Here is a 20,887-nt window from a genome sequence, read left to right on the forward strand (position 1 = left end):
CTTGGCAGTGCCGCAGTCTGCAGGGCCTCACTTGGAGGGACAGGGTCTAGTTTAGTGATGCCTTGCCTTGGAATTCATTGGTGTCATGGGGGGGATAAGGGCCTGAAACAGACTGGCAGCCTTGAGTCCTTTCCCAACATGTCCCAAGAGAACAGGTCCCTTTGCCCAGCTGAGCACAGGGATTGAGTTCTTGGCCACTCTCTTCTGACAGTCCCTGGTGAGGCGCCATTGCCATCCTGCTGCAAGTTCTTGCTGCCCTGCCTTCAAATCCCATCATCAGCCCGAATGGAGTGCCTACTGTGCACAGGGCACAAAGCTCAGGGCTGAGCAGGGTACAAGAAGGAAGGGCAGGCCAGTTTGTTATAATAGTGTCTTGCTCTGCAACCCTGTGTGGTAAGTGTTCCTTGTAGCTTCATGTGTTTGTAATGGACCCTCATGCTGGTACCCCCAGCTGGTGGTAGTTTGGGCTGCAGAGCCTTGCTGGAAGAGCATTGTCACTGGGGTGGACCTTGAGGATTTTTAGCCCAGCTACAAAACCAATACTGAGGCCCTGGTGCAGTCAGGTTCCCGTTGCTGGCAGAAATCACCCGACCAAGAGCAGCTTGTCGGGGGAAAAGGGGTTTATTTTGGATTATAGGCTTGAGGGGAAGCTCCATGATGGAAGGGAAAATGATGGCATAAGCAGAGAGTGGACATCACCCCTGGCCAATATAAGGTGAACAGTTGTAACAGGAGAGTGTGCTAAACACTAGAAGTGGGAGCGGGTTATAACACCCATAAGCCCGCCCCCAACAATACACAGCCTCCAGGAGGCATTAATTCCCAAATCTCCATCAGCTGGGGACCTAGCAGCTAAGTTTCTGGGGGACATCTGAATCAAACCACCACAGACTCCTTCCACACAGATTATGTGCTTTCCTCACCATGCTAAATCCTGCCCTCGGAATCCTTAAACCTGACATCGCCCTTTCCTCCCATGAGCTGCTGCTGGTCCAGTGCTCTGTCCCAGTAACAGGAAGGTGACTGCAACACCTTGGCTGTCCTGACAGTTGTGATCCTCCTGAGTTTACCACTAAACCACACATGTCTTTTCTTAGAGGGGATCAGTACTGGACTGAAGAGGGCCTGTGCGGTCAGTGACACAAAGGCCACATCTCAGTTCTTATCACTGTCTTCTGGGTCTCAGCCGAGTCATTTGAAGCATGGGGTGACAATGGGAGCTTTAGGGGAGTGTTCTGTGCAGAGGTCAGCTGACACTGCAGGCAGGAGAAGAGGTGGAACAGAAGGCGCCCTGGGTGAACAACAGCAAGAGTTGGGTGGTGAGTGAGTGGGGCGGACATCACCAATAAGCAGGTTTTCAAACCTGCAGCTGACACGCATTGAACACTTGCTGCATGTAGGTACTGTCGCATGCTTTATGTGCATCTGTTCTGTATTTTCTGAGCACCTACCATGCGCTGTTCAGGTGAGGGGGATACAGTGGCGAGTCTGTTGACTCACCCATGAGTAGCGACTTGATATTTTCCCATTGTTCCAGGGATAGTTACAACTGAGAAGGGAAGAATGTACCCAGAGTTCCACAGGGCGGAGATGGCAGGTGGAGGTAGACAGGGACTGAGGGTCTGGGCTCAGAAGCACAAGCCTAAGCCTCTCCCACAGTCGGGTGATCTACTCGCGGCCCCAGTCCTTCGAGGGCCACAGAAGGCTTTTCCTCGGGCCCCTGAGGCTGACTGAGCCCTTTGCCGCTCTGAGGGCCGCCTGCTTCCCCAGCGTTCCTGGGTCCGCCCCACACCGGAGGATGTGGGCTCCTGTATCCTGGATGGCCAAGTTCAAGAGGAATCGGCGATCTATCCACGTTCACATTTCTCACTTTCTCTGACTGTTGGAACATAAACTTGTCCCTCAGTGGGCTGGGAATGATGGAGCAGGCTTTGCTCTGTCTTAAAATGAAGGCATCACCATGGTCCAGAGGAGTGCCCCTCCTCCATCACTGTGACAAATAGGATGGCCATGGTGACAAATGACATCAAGCCGCTTTGACTCATTTATCCTCTCCGTCCTTCCATCAGCCCCCACGGCACACTGAGAGGCGTGGGGCACTTGATCACACTGCACATCTGTGTGTCCTTGCTGCCTCGTGTCCTGTCCCCGTGAGTCCTGGGCCCTGGGGTGAGAGCACCCTCCCTTAGCCCCAGGTGGGGCGTTGCTATTGCTGTATGTCCTGGGTGGGCCTCGGTTTTCCCATGTGCAGGAGGCTGTGACAGATGTAGCATCTTTGCCTCTTTATTTCCCACCTTGTTTACCACATATCACTCTCCTCAGAGCTCTTAGGTTTTCCTTAGGAAAAAGTGAGATCAAGATGTACACACATCCCCTCCAGTTTTCCAGGGCACAAACTGAAGGCAAGGAGAATCAGTGGAAGTCCATGTCTCCCCACCTTCTCATCACTGGCTCAGCCTTTCCTGCTGCCCATCCTGTGCCCAAGGAGGGCAGCTGGAGTGGGGGAAATGCTTGAGAAGGTGGCTCAGTGCTGCTGGTTTGATCATGTGCTGTGTGACTGAGCAAGCTGCCCGGTATCTCTGAACCTGGCTGCTCCCCTTGGAAGGGAAGCATGGTAAATGACAAGCCCTCAGGCCTCCGTGTGCGGGGTGTTTCCACTGTTTCTCTGGGGACCTGGGACTTGCTAGAGTGCCACACACATCTTGGAGATGAGAATACTGGACGTGGGGTATCCTTGACAGCTACGCTGTCACTGGGCTACCATGTCACAGTGACCTGACTTGTGAAGTGGGGCTACAGGATGGGGTCAGAAGTTCCCAACCCAACATAGCACCAAGCAGGTCATACTGGCCTTACTTGAAAGTGGTCTGTGAACTAGAGCCTTAGTAAGGAGTGGACGATGGTCCCGGCAGGGCTGCAGGGCCATGGGAAACCCTCCTGGACGTCAAGGACAGGAGGAGCACAGGACGCAGAACACGAAGAGACCAGACGGGGTGGGTGCTGAGGAGGGCCACGCTGAGGCCCCAGTGCTAACGCCATGAGCACTCAGCCACTGTGTCATGGAGGAGGAAGAAACCCGAGAGGGCGGGGATGCACTAAGGGTGAGCTTTCTGACTCCCCTTTGCTAACCACCACCATATGGACCTGGACCCACAGGAACCTTGCTGTCTCAGCCTCGTCCTGCAGGACTGGGCTAATTCAGCAGGCCCAAGGGAGAAATGTACCTAGCCCAGTAAGCGTAAGGTTCCAGCCACTGCAACGATGCTTAGAGTGAGGCTGGGGTCCGCAGTGTGCAGGGCCAGTAATGGGCATCGTTTGCACAAATGACAGGTGGTGGTCCAAGTGAAGGAAAGCAACTTGAGATTTGGTAATCGCAGCATTCTCTAAGTGCTCCCCCCCCCAGCCACTGCCCCCTGCAGGTGACCGGCCCCTCCTTCTGAGCTGCCAGACTTTAGACAGCGAGCCTAGGGAGGACTCCCCATGGACAGTGAGCATAAGAAGGCCCCCACCCATCTGAGTTTCAGATAAGCAAGGAGTGGTGGTGACAGCACCTGTATGCCCCTGGACCATTGGTCATGAACCCATGTCAAACTATGTACTACTTACCTGAAGTTTGCTTTTCACTGGGCTTCTTGCATTTTATCTGGCTGCCCACCAGCCTCCTGGGACTGCGGCCTGGCCTTGCTCCCTCCCTGATGAACCAAGAATCTGGCTTACAAAAGCATGCCTGACTACAGTTGCTCTCCCAGACACAAGTGCCTTTAATTGGACTACCCACACGAGATAAAGTGTGTTGAAGGGCACATTAAAAATTGGAGCCACAGAGGGGTACTTAAGAGAACAAAGCATCGTGAGGTGCAACCTTGGCTGTGGCTTCCACAGTGGCTGGCATCCTGGAGGATTTGCACCAGGCAGACACACCGGGGCCTGGGGAGGTGGCCTGGTAGGGTGGGTGCAGGTTGCACTGACTGGAGGCAAGTTTCTCCCCTGCGCAGGAAGGCTCTCACCTAGAGGAGCTCAGCTGCTGGGGCTCAGAGAGAGGCCACAGGAGCTGTGGTGGGAACTGCCAAAATTCAGACTGCCACACACAAGCTGAATGTATTGAGTGCTTCCTGGGTACAAAGGCCTGAATCGGTGTTGGGCCTCATCCCACGTGCATTGCAGGAAGAAGACCACTGGTTGCCTATGTCCGAGGGGTCTGGACTTCTCAATCAGTGAGCCAGGGGTAGGGAAGTGAGAGAATCGTAGAGCTCCTCTCACTGGGTGTCAAAGTAAAGAGAAGACAGGTGTGGATGGCTAGAGATTTGGAGGACATGCTTGGGTTAGGACCCCATTATACACCTACCTGAGAAAGGCAGGGATATTGGGTTATTCATGGAGTTATGTCAGGTACCATGGAAACAGCAGAGGCAAAATTTGAATGCAGGTTTGGTGGTCTTCGAAACCCTTAACCATGTTCTTTGTAGTCTGTTACATTGTCTGTGGCCATTTAAACATAATCCCACCATAATAGGATGCTGGTTCAGGAACCATGGCGTGAACAGGTGGGGGACCCAGGATGGAGGAGGATGGGAGCAGAAGGAGGAGAAGCCTGGATGGGACTTGTGCTAGAGCTTCTCAGAGAAGAACCGTTGAAGTCTGAGGCCAGGTCCGGCTGCTGCAGGCAGAGCCAAGGAAATTGCCATGAGACATGTGAGGTGCCCAACCTGCCCCGGTCTCTTGAGTAGCCCTGGACCACCAACTAAGGCTGAGCACCCTGCTGTGTGACTTTCCCCGGGGAGACATTAACAAATGGCTGTTCACCCCAGATAGGGCTAGGATGCGGATGAGAGACCAAGCCTAGCTTGGTGAGCTGGTGGGTTTACAGTAACTTACAGGAGCATGAGTGAAGAGCCACAAGGAGAAATGAGTGACTCAGAAGCTGAATCGCCAGAGAGCCCAGCAAGAGTGAGAGCTCCTCACATGACCTGCAGACAACTCATGAAGTCCCTCTTGTCCCCAGCAAGTCTCATTGCTTATACTACCTTGGGAGGAGAGGTGTCATGAACCGTACACCTTTAGGTGTTTGCAGAAACTTGTTTAATTTCCTGCCTGGGCCTCGTATGCTTCTTTAGTCTTCTGGTCTTTGGAGCCATCCTCCTCCCTCTAGGAGAGAGTGTTTCAATTCAGAGGAGATGCCCCAGCCCCTAACTCATAAATCCCAAATCTTGACTTTTCCAAAACTGACATGGCATTAGGGTTTCTGACTAGATTTTGTCATCAGAGATCTCTGACCAATGAAATCTCTGCTAACATTCTAAAGTCTAAAAGTCTGTGAACTGGGAAACACTCCAGCCCCTAGCTTTCAGTTAAAGAACACTCAGCCAGCATTTGTTTGCTGTATAGAGACATGGGAGTGATGGTGCCCACTCTGCTGATGGCTGGCATCTTAGGTAAGAAATGTGTAGGTCCAGGCTGGCAGGCAGGTGGGGCAGAGCTGGGTCTGGGACGAGGGATGAGTGAGAATGATGTCCTGGCCTTCTCTTGATGACTTCTTAATGTTTTATTTTTATTTATGTATTTATTGAGGGGAGAGAGAATGGGCATAGCAGGGCCTGTAGCCTCTGCAAACGAACTGTAGACACATGCGCCACCATGTGCACCCGGCTTTACGTGGGTACTGGGGAATCTCATGGGTCCTTTGGCTTTGCAGGCATACCTTAACCACTAAGCTATCTCTCCAGCCCTTTCTCCTTTTTTTTATCCTTTCATTTACAAAATGCATGTTTGTTTTTTATATTATAAAACAAAACTGCCTGCTTATTATACGCATACAAGTAGTACATCCTCTTCATTGGGAGGCTAGGTGCCTCATTTATTCCCCCTTTCTCTCTCTCGCCCTCTCTCTTGGTTTTTTTTGAGGTAGGGTCTCACTCTGGCCCAAACTGACTTGGAATTCACTATGTAGTCTCAGAGTGGCCTCAAACTCACTGTGATCCTCCTATCCCTGCCTCCCAAGTGCCAGGATTAAAGGTGTGTGCCACCAAATTACAGTTGCTGACATCTTAAGTAACATAAGAAGGCCTGTTTGATGTGCAGTTCTTGGCAGTACATAGGCAGATGTGGAAACAACCTATGTCAGCCTTTGTACCTCTCACCTCATCTTGCTGTTAAATTCACCCTGACCCTGGCCTCTGAGCTGGCTTGTATCCAGATGGAGGGAGTGTATTAGTTGCTTTCTCATTGCTATGAACCAAATACCTGACCAAAACTCAAGGAAGCAAAGGGTTCATTTGGCTGATGGTGAAGGGGAAGTTCCATGACAAGGAAGGCATGGAAGCAGGAGCGTGAAACAGAGCTGGTCACATTGCAGTCAGGAAACAGTAAATAGGAAATGGCACTGGGCTATTAAGCCTCAAGCCCACCACCCCCACCCCAAATGACAAACTTTCTCCAGCAAGATTCTCCCTCCTAAAGGTTCTACAACCTTCCCAATCAGCCACACCAGCTAGGGATCAAGTGTTCAAAATGTGAACCTATGGAAGACTTGTACATTTAAACCATAACAGAACTTTGGGGAATGTCGTAGTAGAGCCACCCACCCTCAAAAGTCATTGCATCTTCAGGAAGGTGGCCCTTTCTAGTGACAGGAGTCAGAGCTGGCACCTTCGGGCCTCTATGCAAACCTTCAGAACCTCACTGTCTTCATCTTAGGCTAGCCAGAGAAGAACCTGGAGGAGGGCCATGGAGGCCCCAGCATGAGTCAGGTTCCTGCCAGCAGCCCAGGTGACTGTGTTGGGTCTTGGCAGGTTGGAGACCAGATTCTGGAGGTGAACGGGCGGAGCTTTCTCAGCGTCCTGCATGACGAGGCGGTGAAGCTGCTCAGGGCCTCCAGGCACCTCATGCTAACGGTGAAGGACGTCGGAAGGCTGCCCCACGCACGCACCACCGTGGACGAGACCAAGTGGATTGCCAGTTCTCGGATCGGGGAGAGCACTACCGGCTCTGCAGGGTCTGGGGGAGGGGCCCCCTGGGTGGTTTCTGGAAGCCCGCCCTTTCCATCTCTACTACATGAGTTCTCAGAGCCCGGCACCACCATTCCATGGTCCCTTCCATTCACAGGGCATGTGCAAGGGCTCTCCCTCTCCCTCCTTGGCCTCAGTTTCCCCATGGAAAACAGAAATTCAGGGCCCAGAGCCCTCATTCTCTCCCCATAGCATTTCACTTAACTCCTTTTAGGGTGCCTAGTACTTTTTCTTAAAATGGGCCTCTTGACCCATCCCATCCCAACAAGGACCCCAGGAAGTAATTTGGGCAGAAGGATACCAGAAGCCATAAAATCAGACACAGTGGCCAAGTGACTGCTTTCTTGTCAATAATGGAACATGTCACCTGTGGTTTCTATCAGATATCTCTCTGGGTGGTGGCCTGTGACCTCTGGCTTAATGTGCTTCACAGTGCCTTCCTTCTTTCATCTGCATAGTGTTCTAATTTTTTTCAGCTAGTTGCTAGCATTTAATAAGACATTGAATTCCCATTAAAACGCTAGATTTCTGGGCTGGAGAGATGGCTCAGTGGGTAAGAGTGCTTGTCACAGCATGAGGGCCTGGGAGACCCTGAGTCCACCAGAGTTCAATTCCTCAGTGCCCACATAAGCATCAGTGTTTGGCCATATGCATATGTAACCCAAGTCCTGTGGGGTAAAGAGATCAGAGAATCACTGGGGCATGTGAAAATGGCTCCAGGTTCAGAGAGAGAGACTGTCTCAGGGAAGTATGTGGATGAGCAATCGAGGAAGGACACCTGGTGTTCTCCGTCCTCCATGTGTGCATGGGCACACACATACTGCACATGCAGAACACACACACACATCCTAGATTTCTGCTATTAAAAGTCCATAATCTTACCCTGAGATTTTTTTCATGAAAACATAGGCTGAACTGAGCTGTCCCTGAAACTTGCCCCTGGGGGATCTCCCAGGCATTTCCCCACCCTCCCCAGATATGGTTGACCTGGAGTCACATCTCTGAGGCCTTTCCTTAATCCTCCCCTCACCCTGGGATTCCTGAAGCACTGTGGCTCCTTTGCTGACCACAAGCTGTGAGTCCCATCCAGCTGGAAAGCACTCAGGAGCCTGCCTTGTATGGTTTGGCAAGCGCTGACCACATTGTTGGTAGGGAGACTTGAAGCTGCCCACTTATGCCAGCATTCACATTGCCCAGGGAGTGTGAACTGGGCCAGTGGGAATGGTGGCCATGATGGGTGATGTGTTCAAAGTTTTGCTGTGTTTGGGGGTAGGAGACTTTTGAGACAAGGTTGCTTAGCCCAGGCTGACCTTGAACTCATTGTCCTCTCAAATGCTGAGATTACAAGTGCGTACCACCACGCCTGGCTTTAAAGCCTAGCTTCTCCTACGCCAGCTCAGCCCCGTTCTGTGTGCTCAGCCAAGTGCTAGAGGTGCTTGTTTCTCTTCACAGTCTTCCCGGGGGCCTCACAACGGAGGGGACCAACAAGGTACGTGTTCTTCACCCATGGGGCGGCTTGGGCTTCCTTCTCTCCCTCCCTCGGGGCCAGGGAGGGTGTGGGGAGTGGCATTTCACCCGGGCAGCCCCACTGTACTGATGCCTGCTGGGCTGCAGGTGCTGTGTTGGTTCCAGCGCTGAGGATCGTGAGCAGAACTGATGGGCCCTGCCCGCATGGGGTGGGGTGATGCCCAGCTGGAGAGGTGCACACAAAACAAAGCAAGCCTTCACACAAATCGCTAATTAGAAAAGATGAACTCACTCAGTCCCATTGAGGCAAGGCAGAGGGTTAGGAGAGGGTCCAGGGTGGGTGTTTAACCTGTGGTTCACCAGCTGTCTGCATCCCATGATAGCTATGAGGATAGTCCAGCACAAAAATCATAAGCTTATGTAAAACTTCATGAGATTTTCTTTTCTTCAATGATTTTCTTTCTGTATCTATTGCACAATTCTCAAATGTGAACTTTGTAGATGACAATGTCGAAAGGTTGGACACCCCTCTCTGGCCAGGGGGAGATGAGCCAGCAAACCAGGATGGAATGGAGAGTGGAGGGAAGGGTGTGAGGAGGAAAGAGCATGTGCAGGGCCCAGAGCCAGGCAAGGGTGAAGCTTGGTGGGAACCCAGAAGAAAAGATGTTGGGGCAAGGCTGAGTGACGAGACCTCAAGATGTTTGTTTTCCCAAGATCATCCCAGGTGTTCTGAACAGGTGACAAGGGTGGCTAGGAGACTGGTTGTCATCTAGACTCAGCTGGTTGGTGACAGGGAAGGCAAGATGGGAGCGGAGCACAGGCCCCATGTTTACCAAGGGGGAGAGAGTGGTTTGGAGAATCAAGTAGTGCAAGAGTGGATGGGCACAAGGATAAGGGAGCTCATGTGCAAGAATGCCAGGTCCCGTTGTGACCAGATGTGGACACACAGGGACGAAGCCTAGATCCCTCTGCAGTGTTGCTACTAGCTTGGCAGGGTCCCTTGGTTCCTTGTCGGCTGAGTCCCCTGGTTTCTGCCCTTCTGTCTTTTAGCCAGGATTTTACAAGGGTCCAGCAGGCTCCCAGGTGACCCTGAGTAGCCTGGGAAACCAGACACGTGCCCTGTTGGACGAGCAGGCCCGGCACCTGCTAACGGAGCAGGAGCATGCCACCATGGCCTACTACGTGGACCAGTACCGTGGTGGCAGTGTCTCCGTGGAGGCCCTCGTCATGGCGCTATTTGAACTGCTCAACACACATGCCAAGGTGACCTCCTCCTTCTGCCCTGACCTGCCTTTCCCCAGAATCGCAGCTCAACTGACCTCTGGGAAGATGCTGGGGACCAAAGTAGTCTGCCCCACCAGCTCCCAGACCCTGGGAAACATGACAAAGGGCTGTGATGGGGCCACAGTGCCCAGCCCTGCCAAAGCCAATCTTAATCCCCACGACTGTGGATGGGAGCCAAGGCCAGTACACTTCACAAACCCCCAGATAACTGCCGAGCCACCAGCTTTGGGAAGCCTGCTCTGGTGGAAGCTTGTGTGAGGGTCACAGCGATTCAAGGGAAGAAATAGCTAACTCCAGTGGGAGGGCCCTCGCTCGGGATGAGGAGAGAACAGTGACTTGCAGGGAGACATGATGCGGAGGGGAACTCTAGGTGGCAGGGACAGCTGTGGGCTTCGTGGCTTGATGTATTCAAAGACTCAGTGGACTACGCAAGCAGGAGGCCAGTGACATGGGGCCTGGTATCTGGACGTTCTCCTGAGGACCATGGCCACCGTAGCTGAGGCGGTCTACACGCAGGTCATTTGGGAGCAGTAGGGTACCTAGTCGCTCCTGCTGGCTGCGTTCCCTACCGAGTGTCCCACTTGTCCCTCCTGCAGTTCTCACTCCTATCTGAGGTGAGAAGCACCATCTTCCCACAAGACCTGGACCGCTTTGACCACCTCGTGCTGAGGCGGGAGATTGAGTCCATGAAGGCGCGACAGCCCCCTGGCCCTGGGGCCGGGGACACCTACTCCATGGTGTCCTGCAGTGACACAGGCTCATCCACGGGCAGCCATGGCACCTCCACTACCGTCAGCTCGGCCAGGGTGAGCTGCCCCTGTCCCACCCCTGGTGTGAGGGTCACAGGTGCACTTAAGACACTAGCTTTGGAATTCAGTCCCAGATCCAGCTACAACCTCTTCACTTGAGCCTCGGGCTCTCCTGGGTAGAAACCTAACACTTGTTGAGTGCCTACTGTTTGATGGGCATGGGCTGTGGGGTGACCCATGTATAAGAAACACGTGCCTGCTTTATGGGGCTCTCAGCCAGGAGCCTAGTGTGAAAAGGTTTTTTTAAAACAGGATAATTAGGAAAAACCACATAATCACAGTCTCCAGGATGACCAGATGAGAGACGGTAGCAGTGTACTCATGGTCATCGCCTTGAGAGCACCCAACACAGTAGAGGCCATGATGATTTGGATTTTGGTTCTAGGTCTCCCAAGAGGCCACCCATCTGTCCATGGAGTCTCAAGATAGTCGTGACTTTATTACAGACTCGGCAGTCCCCAGAACAACGTCTGCTCCATTCTGGGATGTAGTTCTGCTCCCACGATGCTCAGAGGCAAATGCCTTCTTTCTCATCCTACAATAAGCATCCCTCATGTTTGTGCAGTCAGAGGAGCCAGGCTAGCAGGCTGGAGTCCCAGAGCCCAGTGTTCTTTGGAAAGTGGGGGGAATGAAGGCTGTCCTGAGATGGGAGCCATCCTTCCCGGGGAGTGAGGCAGGGGTCTGGGAATGAGAAGTCAAAGAGGAGGGGCTCAGTGGGTGTGGCGGTGGCCCAGGCTACAGGAGGCCTGAGCCGCCCCATGGCCAGCAGGGAAGCGAGCCACTGCCAGCGGTGGTGCCGCAGAGTGCAGGTGACTCTCCTAGACTCCGACTCGCAGTGTGGTATTTCTTTAGTCCTGGGGACTTGGGTTTCTGGGAGATATGCCCCCACTGCCCTTCCTCTTCCATCCTGAGTCACCTTTATCCTCAAGGGGCTTCATCCTTTCCTAGGGTGACCCCAGAACCTGCTGTATCTCTGTCTGGAATGGCTTCAGCAGTTTCTTTGGAATGAAGTCACTTCCAGGGCAAGGAAAAGGCCCCACCTCACACTGCAAGTTTCTCTCTGTTCTGAGCATGCACTTTGATGCACCCTTGTGATGAAGTGGTGGCAGGTGGCCAGGCCTGGCCTCTGGGCCTCTTTTCTTTGGGTCCAGCTCCACTGACATTGGCCTTGAAATATGCACACGGGGCTTCAGGAGCCACAAGCCACTGCTGTAAACCTGCTCTAGTTTTGGGATAATGCCTTTAGAGTCAGGACCAGTGTGCCCTTGTGGGGTGGGAGTGTTCAGTCTGGGAGGCAGGAAATCTAGATTTTAGTCTTGTCCCCCATGGGCTTCAGTTTCCTGAGATCCTGCTGGCTCTTGCTGAGCAGCCTAAGGCCTGAAGAACAGGTCGGGCTGGAGGACAGGAGGGGCCGAGAGCCATTGTGCCAGGAAGGGACTCTGCAGGGACCAAGAGCCAGCAACCCACTCCTGCATAAGAAGCCTTTCCTCAGCTGACCTGGTCCTTCTTGTGAGGCCCTGATGCAGAGGGAGGAGCCTGGTGGTAGTGTCTTAAGAGAAAGCCTTGCAGAGTGCCGGAACTCCCCTCATCTCTCCATGCCTCAGTTTTCTCTGACATCACACCCCCAAACCTGTTGGAAAAGTGAGAGAGAACATGTGGGAGAGAGAGATGAGTAACTGGGGTGGGGGGGTTGGCAAAGTCCCAAGGATTTGGCCCATACCCAGGGGCTTGCAAAGCTTTGCTTTTTCCTGTCATTCCTCCCTGCCGAGGCAAGCTTGCTGGAGTTTTGCTCTCGAGAAGACGCTGGGCTGAGGACGGCCCCCTCCCAACTCCATCCCTTCCCAGGTGCCCGGGATCCCTGCTCATGCTGAGGCTTCATTCTCAGAGTCGTAGCTTTTCCTCAGGTCCAGCAAGGCCTCTGTTGCAGTCAGGTTCGCATTACCGGCAGAGATCACCTGACCAAGAGCAGCTTTTGGAAAAAAAGGATTTATTCTGCCTTATAGACTTGAGGGGAAGTTCCATGATGGCAGGGGAAACAACAACATGAGCAGAGGGTGGACATCACCCCCTGGCCAACATAAGGTGAACAATAGCAACAGGAGAGTGTGCCAAACACTGACAAGGGGACACTTGCTATAACACCCATAAGCCCGCCCCAACAATACACTGCCTCTAGGAGGCATTAATTCCCAAATCTCCATCAGCTGGGAACACCTGAATCAAACCACCACAGCCTCCAAACAGGCTTTTATTAAAGCCCTGCTCATCTTCAGCAGGTGTGACCTGGGTCAAGTCTCTCTCCTCCTCTGAGCCCACTTTTCCCTCTGCAAATGGAAATAGTAGCCTTAGCCCTGTCCCAAGGAAGACCCGGAGAAGCACCAGGTATCTCCCCAGAGCAACGCGGCCTCCCCAGCTTCCTCAAAGAGACAAGTGGACACAGTACAGGGCACAGTGGCGTCTTCTTGCTTTCCCTCCTTCCTGCAGAGGCACTGGATGCCACTCACAGGGCCCGTGTGTGCACTGGTGGGTTGAGGAGGGTCCTCTGGCCACTTCATTCCCTAACATTCATTTCATGTATTTTTCTTTTTGCCTTTTGTCCATCCTCCCGCCTCAGGAGCGGCTGCTGTGGCTTATAGACCTGATGGAGGTACCGTCCTTTCTGCGGGCGGGGCTGGGGTAGTACTGGGGCGGCGACGGGGTCTTCGCCCTTGCGGCCATCCCCGAAGTCTGCACCTGTCCCTGGCAGGCGCGGGGTGTTCTGCGTGCTCACTCTCGGTCCAGTCGCCACCTCACTGGGTGGCCCCAGGCTTTGGAGTGAGAAGGACTTCCGTTTAAATCTCAGCTTGGCCCTATCTGTGCTGTGTGACCTCAAGAAGAGCTACCTCTCTGAGCTAGCTGTAGCATTTGGAAAATGAAGATGATCATGTCTGTGCCATGCCGTGGAGTGATCTCTCAGTTTCAGTGTATGCCACGCGCTCTGCCTGGAGTATTCCTCCAGCTTCCCGCGGCCTGCCCCTACATGCACTGAAGCCCATAGCTTAGATGCCACCTCTTCTAGGAAACCTCCCCTGATCCTTTTGAGGGGGTGACTTCCAGCCCTGGCCTCCCATCTGACAGCACTTGTCTCACTGTAGTCTCATGATCTGTGCAAGTCTGTGCAGTTGTTCCCCTTGGCCGCAAGTTGTCAGGGGCAGGACCCTGTCCAGGGACACCAATGACTCCCTTGTATTCAGCACAGAGCTTGGACCATGTGACTTAACAGGAGCTTTTATTGTTAAAAATAGCTGGTATTTGTAGAGTGTCCTCTGGCCCCTGCCCAGCAGCCATGAATGGCCTGGACTGCTAGGACCTTCATGTTACAGAGAAGGACACTGAAGCTCAGAGAGAAGGGACTTGCTCAAGGTCACACAGCTAGCGAGAGGCCGAGTCAGGACTCGCTCAAGCCAGGCCTGCTTGTCTCTGAGTGGTGCTGTGAACCCTGTTTGTCTGGCTGTCTCCATCCTGAAGGACTGCATCACCTAGCCATCTGTTTTGTCTGCTTGCCTGTGTGTCATCTTCTCCTCCTCCTCCTCGTCCGTCTTTTCTGGGGGCTGACCTTGACCGCCTTGCCTGTGGTGTGCTGTGTGCAGTCCAGGTGCCGGGGCTTCAGTGGAGAAGGACGCCCTCCTGCTGTGGCTCAGAGACAGCACCAAAGACAAGAACTGACATGATACGGGCTGGAGAGGCTAAAGGAGGGAAGGGGCCCTGAGGAGGGGGGGCGTGGCAAGCGAGTGACACAGAGCCACACCCACACCTGGGGCAAGAGCCTTTCGAAAAGCAGGAGCAACACTTGCCCAGCTCTTGAGGTCCCGTGTGCCTCCAGGGTCTGCATGCAGTCCAGGAGACAGTGAGGCCAGGGCAGGTTTGTGCTAGAGTTGACCCTTCCCTTCATCACGTGGTGTTGGGTGAGCAAGTCCTCCATACCGGTCCACCTGCCCACCCGGAGCTTGGAGTCCTTTGGAAGAGGCAGCTCTGACAAACGGACCTGCACAAGGGTTGGGGCGGAGGGGTGGGTAGGACACTGGCATGAGCGAGGCTCTGTTCCATCCCCCGTGCCACACGTAAGCAGTAATAATTCAGTGGCTGATGGTGTGGGGCATCAGGAGAAGGGTGAGGTAAGACCTAGAGCTTGGAGCCAGCAGGCATTAGAGGAGATGAAACCATTTAGGAGTCTGGCCTGAGCTGGAGTCCTGTAGTCCACAGATCCTGGAAAGGGGAGGGGAGGAGGTAGAGGGGCTTGAACTTAATCTCTAGTCCATGGCATGTGGTGGAAGGCGAGCAGGACTGAGCTGAATCTGCAGAGGGCTGGAGGCGGATGAGCACTGTCCCGGTACACAGGCGGGCTGATGCTGCATGCCTGTGTCTGACCTCTTGTGCTGTGACAAATACCTGGAATTGACAAGAGGAAGAAGGATTCATTTGGGCTCACTGTTTAGACAGTTCAGTCTGCTGGTTTGGCCCCGTGACCTTGGGCAGAATGTCACGGTTGCCAGAAAGCAGGGACAGAGGGATACAGGCAGGAGCCAGGGCAAGGTATAGCTTCCAGGATAACTCTGTGACATACATCTTTAAACTAGGCCTCACCTCCTACATTTTACAACATCCTATAATGCACTGTACCACGGATCCATGGAGTGATTAATCGGCTCATTAGGTGGAGCCCTCAGGATCCCAATACCACGAGAGCTCATCACCTGCTGGCCACCACACGAGGCTATGTGCAGTTGGCTAGCCAGATGTCCTGGTATGTCTGAGGGCAGTAGAGCTGCCCAGAGCGAATTAATCATTGCCTTTGGTTCTTCTAGCCACAGAGAGGAGTAGAAAAACAGAATGGTCCTGAAACAGTAACTTGGGCATACCTCAGACCAGGGAGCTGCCCAGAAGGGACACCACTACCTGCGTGGTGTCTTCCCACCCCGTGAGGAGAGCAGCCCACCACATCCTAGAAGGCCTGGCATTTCTCCATCCCTCTCCCCAGCCATACCTTCACCAGGGACTAGCGCCCCCACGTGGCTGCTCCTTGCCTCAGCCTTCCAGAGGTACATTATTAGATAAGGAGGCTTATGGAAGCCCTGCCTCCCCGCGAGGGGATTGGGAGTGCTCACTGACAAACAGGGCAGCTAGACTAAGTGCTGCCTTAAGGTGGGTTCTTCACTGACTGCCCTGGCAGGGGCAGTGGTTTGTCACTGCTCACTCTCCTGGTCACCACCTCACTGGGTGGCCTCAGGCTTTGGAGTGGGAATGGCCAGTGAGGCCCCAAGGGCCCCTTCTCAGAATAGCAGCTTTCACTTTAAAAATAAAATACAGGAACTGGGGTGATAGTCCAGTTTTCACTATGCTTGTGCAAGCATGACAACCCACCTTTGATCCCCAGTGCCCATGTAAGTGTGAAGCACAGACCTGAAATCCGAGCTCTGGAGAGGCAGAGATAGGATAATCTCTGGACGTCACTGACCAGCTAGTCTAACCCCATGGGTGAGCCCCAAGGCAAGAAAGAGACCCTGTCTCCAAGAAAGGTGGATGACATTCCTAAAGATGGCACTTGAGTTAGTTCTCTGCCCTCCACACATGCACCACGCCACACGCGGACACTACATAAAACACAGTGGGTGACAAAGGAACTGCGGTATCATGCGGCACTCTGTCATCACACAGGCGCACGCTGTAAGCTATGCTTTCTATATCACGGTAAAAGCCGAGCCCTGGGTCAGTACCCACTGTGGATGTGAGGCCATGATGAGCGCAGATGGGATGTTGTTGACGTGTGACAGCAATGATCTGTGACTTCCTTAGTGAGGGTGGTTGATCCCGAGGCTTGCCTCCACCTTGGTGGAAAAAGGCTCAGCATACCAGGCAGATGTGACTGAAAGTGGTGCTGGACTGCTGTCCCCAAGCCAGGCTCTCAGCTCCCAGTGTTCCCCAGGAGCCTTGCTCCCCAAGACTTTCCCCAACGGTTTCTCTACCCTGACCTGGAGATTCCGGGTCATGCTGTCATGTCTACATGACACCCTTGCCCTAGGATGAGGGCATGACTCCCTACCACCATCCCCCATCCCACCCTGCCCCACCAGAGAAGAATGCACGAGCTTCCCAGAGAGCTCTCTCTTGTCCCTGGGGATGGCTCTGTTCTCACAGGTGGCTAATGGGCCCCGGTTCCTTTGTTCAGGACCATTTGGATTTTTTACCCTGTGGTTGGAGAAATCTATACTCCTCTTCTTATCTTTTCCCCCCTCTCCTTAGGAATCATATCTTCTCCCTCTCCCTTATTCTCACCCCCCTTTTCCTTAGCAGTGTAGAAATCTAGGCCTCTGGGCTGGAGAGATGGCTCACCGGTTAAGGTGCTTGCCTGTGAAGCCTAAGAATGCCTGTTTGAATCTCTCTGTTCTTATAGCCAGATGCAAAAGTGACGTAAGCATGCAATATCACACATGCACACAAGGGCGTGCATGCATCTGGAGTTGCATTCACAGAGGCTGAAAGGCCTTGGCATGCCCATTCTCTGTCTCTTTCCCCTTCCCTCCCTCCCTCCCTCCCTCAAAATAGGTAAAGTTTTAAAAGTAAAAAAGAGAAATCTAGGCCTCCACTGGTGACCTTCTGGAAGCCTTGGTGACTCCATGCCTCAGTTTCCCCATGTTCAGAACAGAAAAGGGCCACTGAGCCTAGGCCCAAGGGACATTTTAAGGTGAGGGTGGTCTGTTGGTCTACATCAGAATAATGAAGCTGGGAGAACAACGAGCTGCAAATAGCACCTTCATGTCAGTGCCCTTTAAGAGCCTCCCTTTGTTGAGGTGGCCTTGACCGCACCCAAGCCTGGCCTTACTTAACTCAGTTTCAGAATCTAGGGTGCCCTGGATGAAGTTCAGCACAGGAATTGTCCCTAGTCGGTCATTATACCTTGTCCCCTTCAACTACCCTAAACCAGACTGTGGCTGGGCCTCCTCCTGCATACAGAGCTCTTTCTTCCCACTGGAGGTGCTGTTCAGCCCAGCCACGACCTTGAGAGGGAAGGAGAAGGGGACAGTGGCAGTGGGTCTTAAGGGCCTCCTGGATCAAGTGGGAAGCTGAGTGGGAGGCCCTGTGGCCTTGCCGGGCGACTTTGGGCAGGTCGCCTCACCTCAGTCACCTCAGCTGTAAGGGAAAGGTCAGTCCCATTGGGGAGGAGAATGCTTTGAGCCATGGTGCCAGCTCGGGGGCGGAGGAGGAGGAGCAGCTAGGGTTGAGGGTGAGGTGGCCAAGACAGGCATGCGCCGTGACCTTGGGCCTCTTAAAGCCTGCTCCTGCCATTCTGGCTGCTCCCCTGGTTGCTGGCCGGCTGTCTGCAGCTATTTCAGGTGTACAGGGAACATTGCTCTGGGATGTGGGGCTCCTGAGCGTCTGGATTGGGCAGATGGAGTCTGGCTGGGCCGGGCTCCAACCGTCTGCCATTTGCCCCACTTCAGGCTTCCCTCCCAGGCTGGATGTCCCCTTTCCTACCCCTTCCCCATCCTGCCTGCATAGTCTTAGCGCCTGCCTCGGGGTGACAGGAGAGCGTGTTCAGTGAGGTACTGCAAACAGCCAGCCCAGGCATCCACGCAATAGTTCCTCGGGGTTCCTAGTTCTCCATTGCCCTTTCATGACAGTCTCCGTCTCCCCAATTTCTCCCCTAAGTTGCAGCCAACTGGTCAGTGTTTGCTGAGTGGCTGATTGACACTCCAGGCTCAAGTGCCCTGGGGCAGGACAGTGTCACCCAAGCATGGCCACCTGTCCCCTGACTCCCACTACCTGAAGGTTGATTTCATGGAGCAGATGACAGTGGCTGCCTGTGAGGATCTGGCAGAGGCCACTCATCCTTGTGGTAGACACCTTAGAGGCCAGGGCTTGACCCATGGGGTTGTGAGAGGGCTCAGTCTTGCTACTCACCTCATCTGGGAGTGTTCTGTGCTATTTCCAGGGAGCAGTGCCTATTGATAGTTGGTAGGGAAGGCACCTTTTGCATCTGGCTATAAGAAGTTCACTCCCAGGACCTGGGGCACACTGTACAGATCCTTCAGCTGTGGGGCAAGTTTATATAAGGGCCCCTGCTTCTGAGGTACTAAGCCTTCCTGTGAACACTGAGCTGGGCCCTTTGCAGAGAACAGTCTAGGCTTCGATGCCAGATGCATGCTCACTACCCATTTTACAGAGAGGCATATAGGTTCCGAGATTTGCCTGCTGTTAGCCATAATAGGCTGAAACAGGGTGTGATCTTGTGGCTCAGTGGGAGGGCCAAAGTCCTGCTGGTCTAGGGGCTTGATCACATGCCTTCATGGACCCTGGAATGCTGGAGGACCAGGGGAACAATGGAGAAAGGAGTCTGTGGCAGGCTGTCCTTAAACCACTGCCCTTCCGTCCACTCCAAATGCCTCCCCCTACTCAAGCCCTCCTTACCATCCTTATCTCAAGTGACCTCAGCACCTGCTCACTCAGCTCCCAGCATGCTCAGGCCTTGTGCTCATGGCAACGAAGGTAAGCCATTGATTCGTCTATCCGATGACTCATTCACTTATCTGGCACACATTCCTCATGCAGCCACAGTTCTGAACACCGGGGACCGTGAGCCTAAGTCCTTCCTTCTCGGAGTTTATATGCTAGTGGAAGTGACAGACAGCAAAGTCACACTGACAAGTGCTGTACAGGCCCAAGATAGAAGGTCGGAGTGGGTGGTTGTGGACGGGGATAGCCTGTCTGGGAGGCCTCAGGCAATGAGTACCACAGGAAAGGTGGCGACGAGGCACGAATGCAGGCAGAGAGGGCAACCAGCGCCGAGTTCCCGCGGCCAGTCCCAGCTTGCTGAAGGAGCAGCGGGAAAGGGCCTGCGGGGTAGGCACAGTGAGCTTGGGGTTTGCAGTTTCTCCCAAGTGGGATGGAAAGGCCCTGCGGGCGTGGGCTGGGGACACGCATTACCGACCTGTGTTTCCAGGGCCAAGTCTGTCTGCTGGGTGGAGAACAGTGAGGAGAAAAGGAAGGCTGGGGACGAGGAGCTATGATTTGTGATGGGGTGCTCAGGTAGAGCCCTGTAGGAAGTGACCTGTGGGGCAACAGAGCTTGTCTAGGACCCAGCCAAGGCACAGGCAGTGGCTGGTGGGAAAGCTTGCCAGCTGCCTGTGCCCCCACTGCATCGGTGCTCACATGTGGAGGAAGGTGTGTGAGCAAAGTGAATCTTCATGAAAGGCAAGCCTGACCATCTCCATGGCAACCCTCTGCTGTCAGGCCGGACATTCTCAAGAACTCTCACCTCCCTCTTGCTTCCTACCCACCTTCACGTCTGAAACACCCCCACCCCCTCACTGCTCTTGATCACCACATGACTCAGAGTTGAACCCTGCCTGCTCCAGGATGCTACACACTGCTGGTGCCCATGTGATGCCCTTTGTGGGCTTCAAGATCTCTGAGCTCCTGAGGCAGTGATGCCTCGCCTCCTCTGTGCAGAGACCCTCGTGGGCCTGGAGCTTCCGGGACTGCTCAGACTTAATAGCTCACTCGAGGCTCCAGTCAGCTCTCAGTGCCTTCATACTCAGGAGTCTCCATGAAAACAACGTAGCGGTAGATAGGAAGAGTCCTTGTGGGGTCACTCGTGCAGCTGAGGAGGCTGGGAAGTCCCGTGGCCTTCGTCTGAGACCGAAGCACAGCACGGCTGCTGGTTTATCTCAGTCCAAGTTCAAGTCCGGGCTGTGAGGACTTGCAGGGTGAATGTTGGGGGTGGGGGGAGGGAAAGACTGGCTAAGGCACAGTGATACAGCCTGGCTGTGGGTTCGACCTTTAGCACAGCAAAAGGGGGAAGAGAAAAAGCAAAGAGGAATGTAAAGGCAGAAGATGGGAGTCTTGCGAATTCCCTTCCTCCACTGTGGCCTTCCTCCTAGGCCTGCACAGGGCCGCTGAAGTCCGTGCATTTGGGGAGCAACCTTTGCAGCTCCTCTCTCAGAAATGCCACCCAGATGCAGGAAACTCCCAGCTATCTGAACAACCCCTAACCTGGCAACGTGGACACAAAATCACCCAGCCGAGGCAGGGGTGCATTGCCTGCCTGGGCCCTGGAGGTCAAGAGAGGGAGAGACTCCCAGAACCCTCCCCGAGACCCCAGCTCAGAGATGGCTATGTGGTAGCATGGGGCTGCTTTAAGGGAGTGTGAGACATACATTCCTGCCAGACAAGGCCCACTTAAACTTCATGCCACCCTCTTGGGATTGAAATCACTCCCATCAGGAACCAGAGCCCTTTCCTGCACAGATCTCATCCCTGCTTTGTGTCAGACCCTGGCACTAGAGG

At 53.9% G+C, this 20,887-nt stretch overlaps 1 protein-coding gene across 7 annotated transcripts in view; it reads left to right on the forward strand.

Annotated features, from left to right (window-relative positions):
- Whrn (whirlin) overlaps positions 1-20,887 on the forward strand; it is a 90,419-nt gene that overhangs the window by 63,474 nt on the left and 6,058 nt on the right. For 3 of the 7 annotated variants that reach the window (XM_004662732.2, XM_045141510.1, XM_045141513.1), the window contains exons 4-8: positions 6,789-6,991; positions 8,457-8,493; positions 9,522-9,734; positions 10,352-10,561; positions 13,179-13,211. In XM_004662732.2, coding sequence (XP_004662789.2) covers positions 6,789-6,991; positions 8,457-8,493; positions 9,522-9,734; positions 10,352-10,561; positions 13,179-13,211 — 696 coding nt within the window. The remainder of the gene's footprint in view (positions 1-6,788; positions 6,992-8,456; positions 8,494-9,521; positions 9,735-10,351; positions 10,562-13,178; positions 13,212-20,887) is intronic. The other 4 variants (XM_004662733.2, XM_004662734.2, XM_045141511.1 and 1 more) reach the window with 3 other exon arrangements.

Source organism: Jaculus jaculus, chromosome 1 (assembly GCF_020740685.1).
Source record: "Jaculus jaculus isolate mJacJac1 chromosome 1, mJacJac1.mat.Y.cur, whole genome shotgun sequence".
Taxonomy (NCBI): Eukaryota; Metazoa; Chordata; class Mammalia; order Rodentia; family Dipodidae; genus Jaculus; species Jaculus jaculus.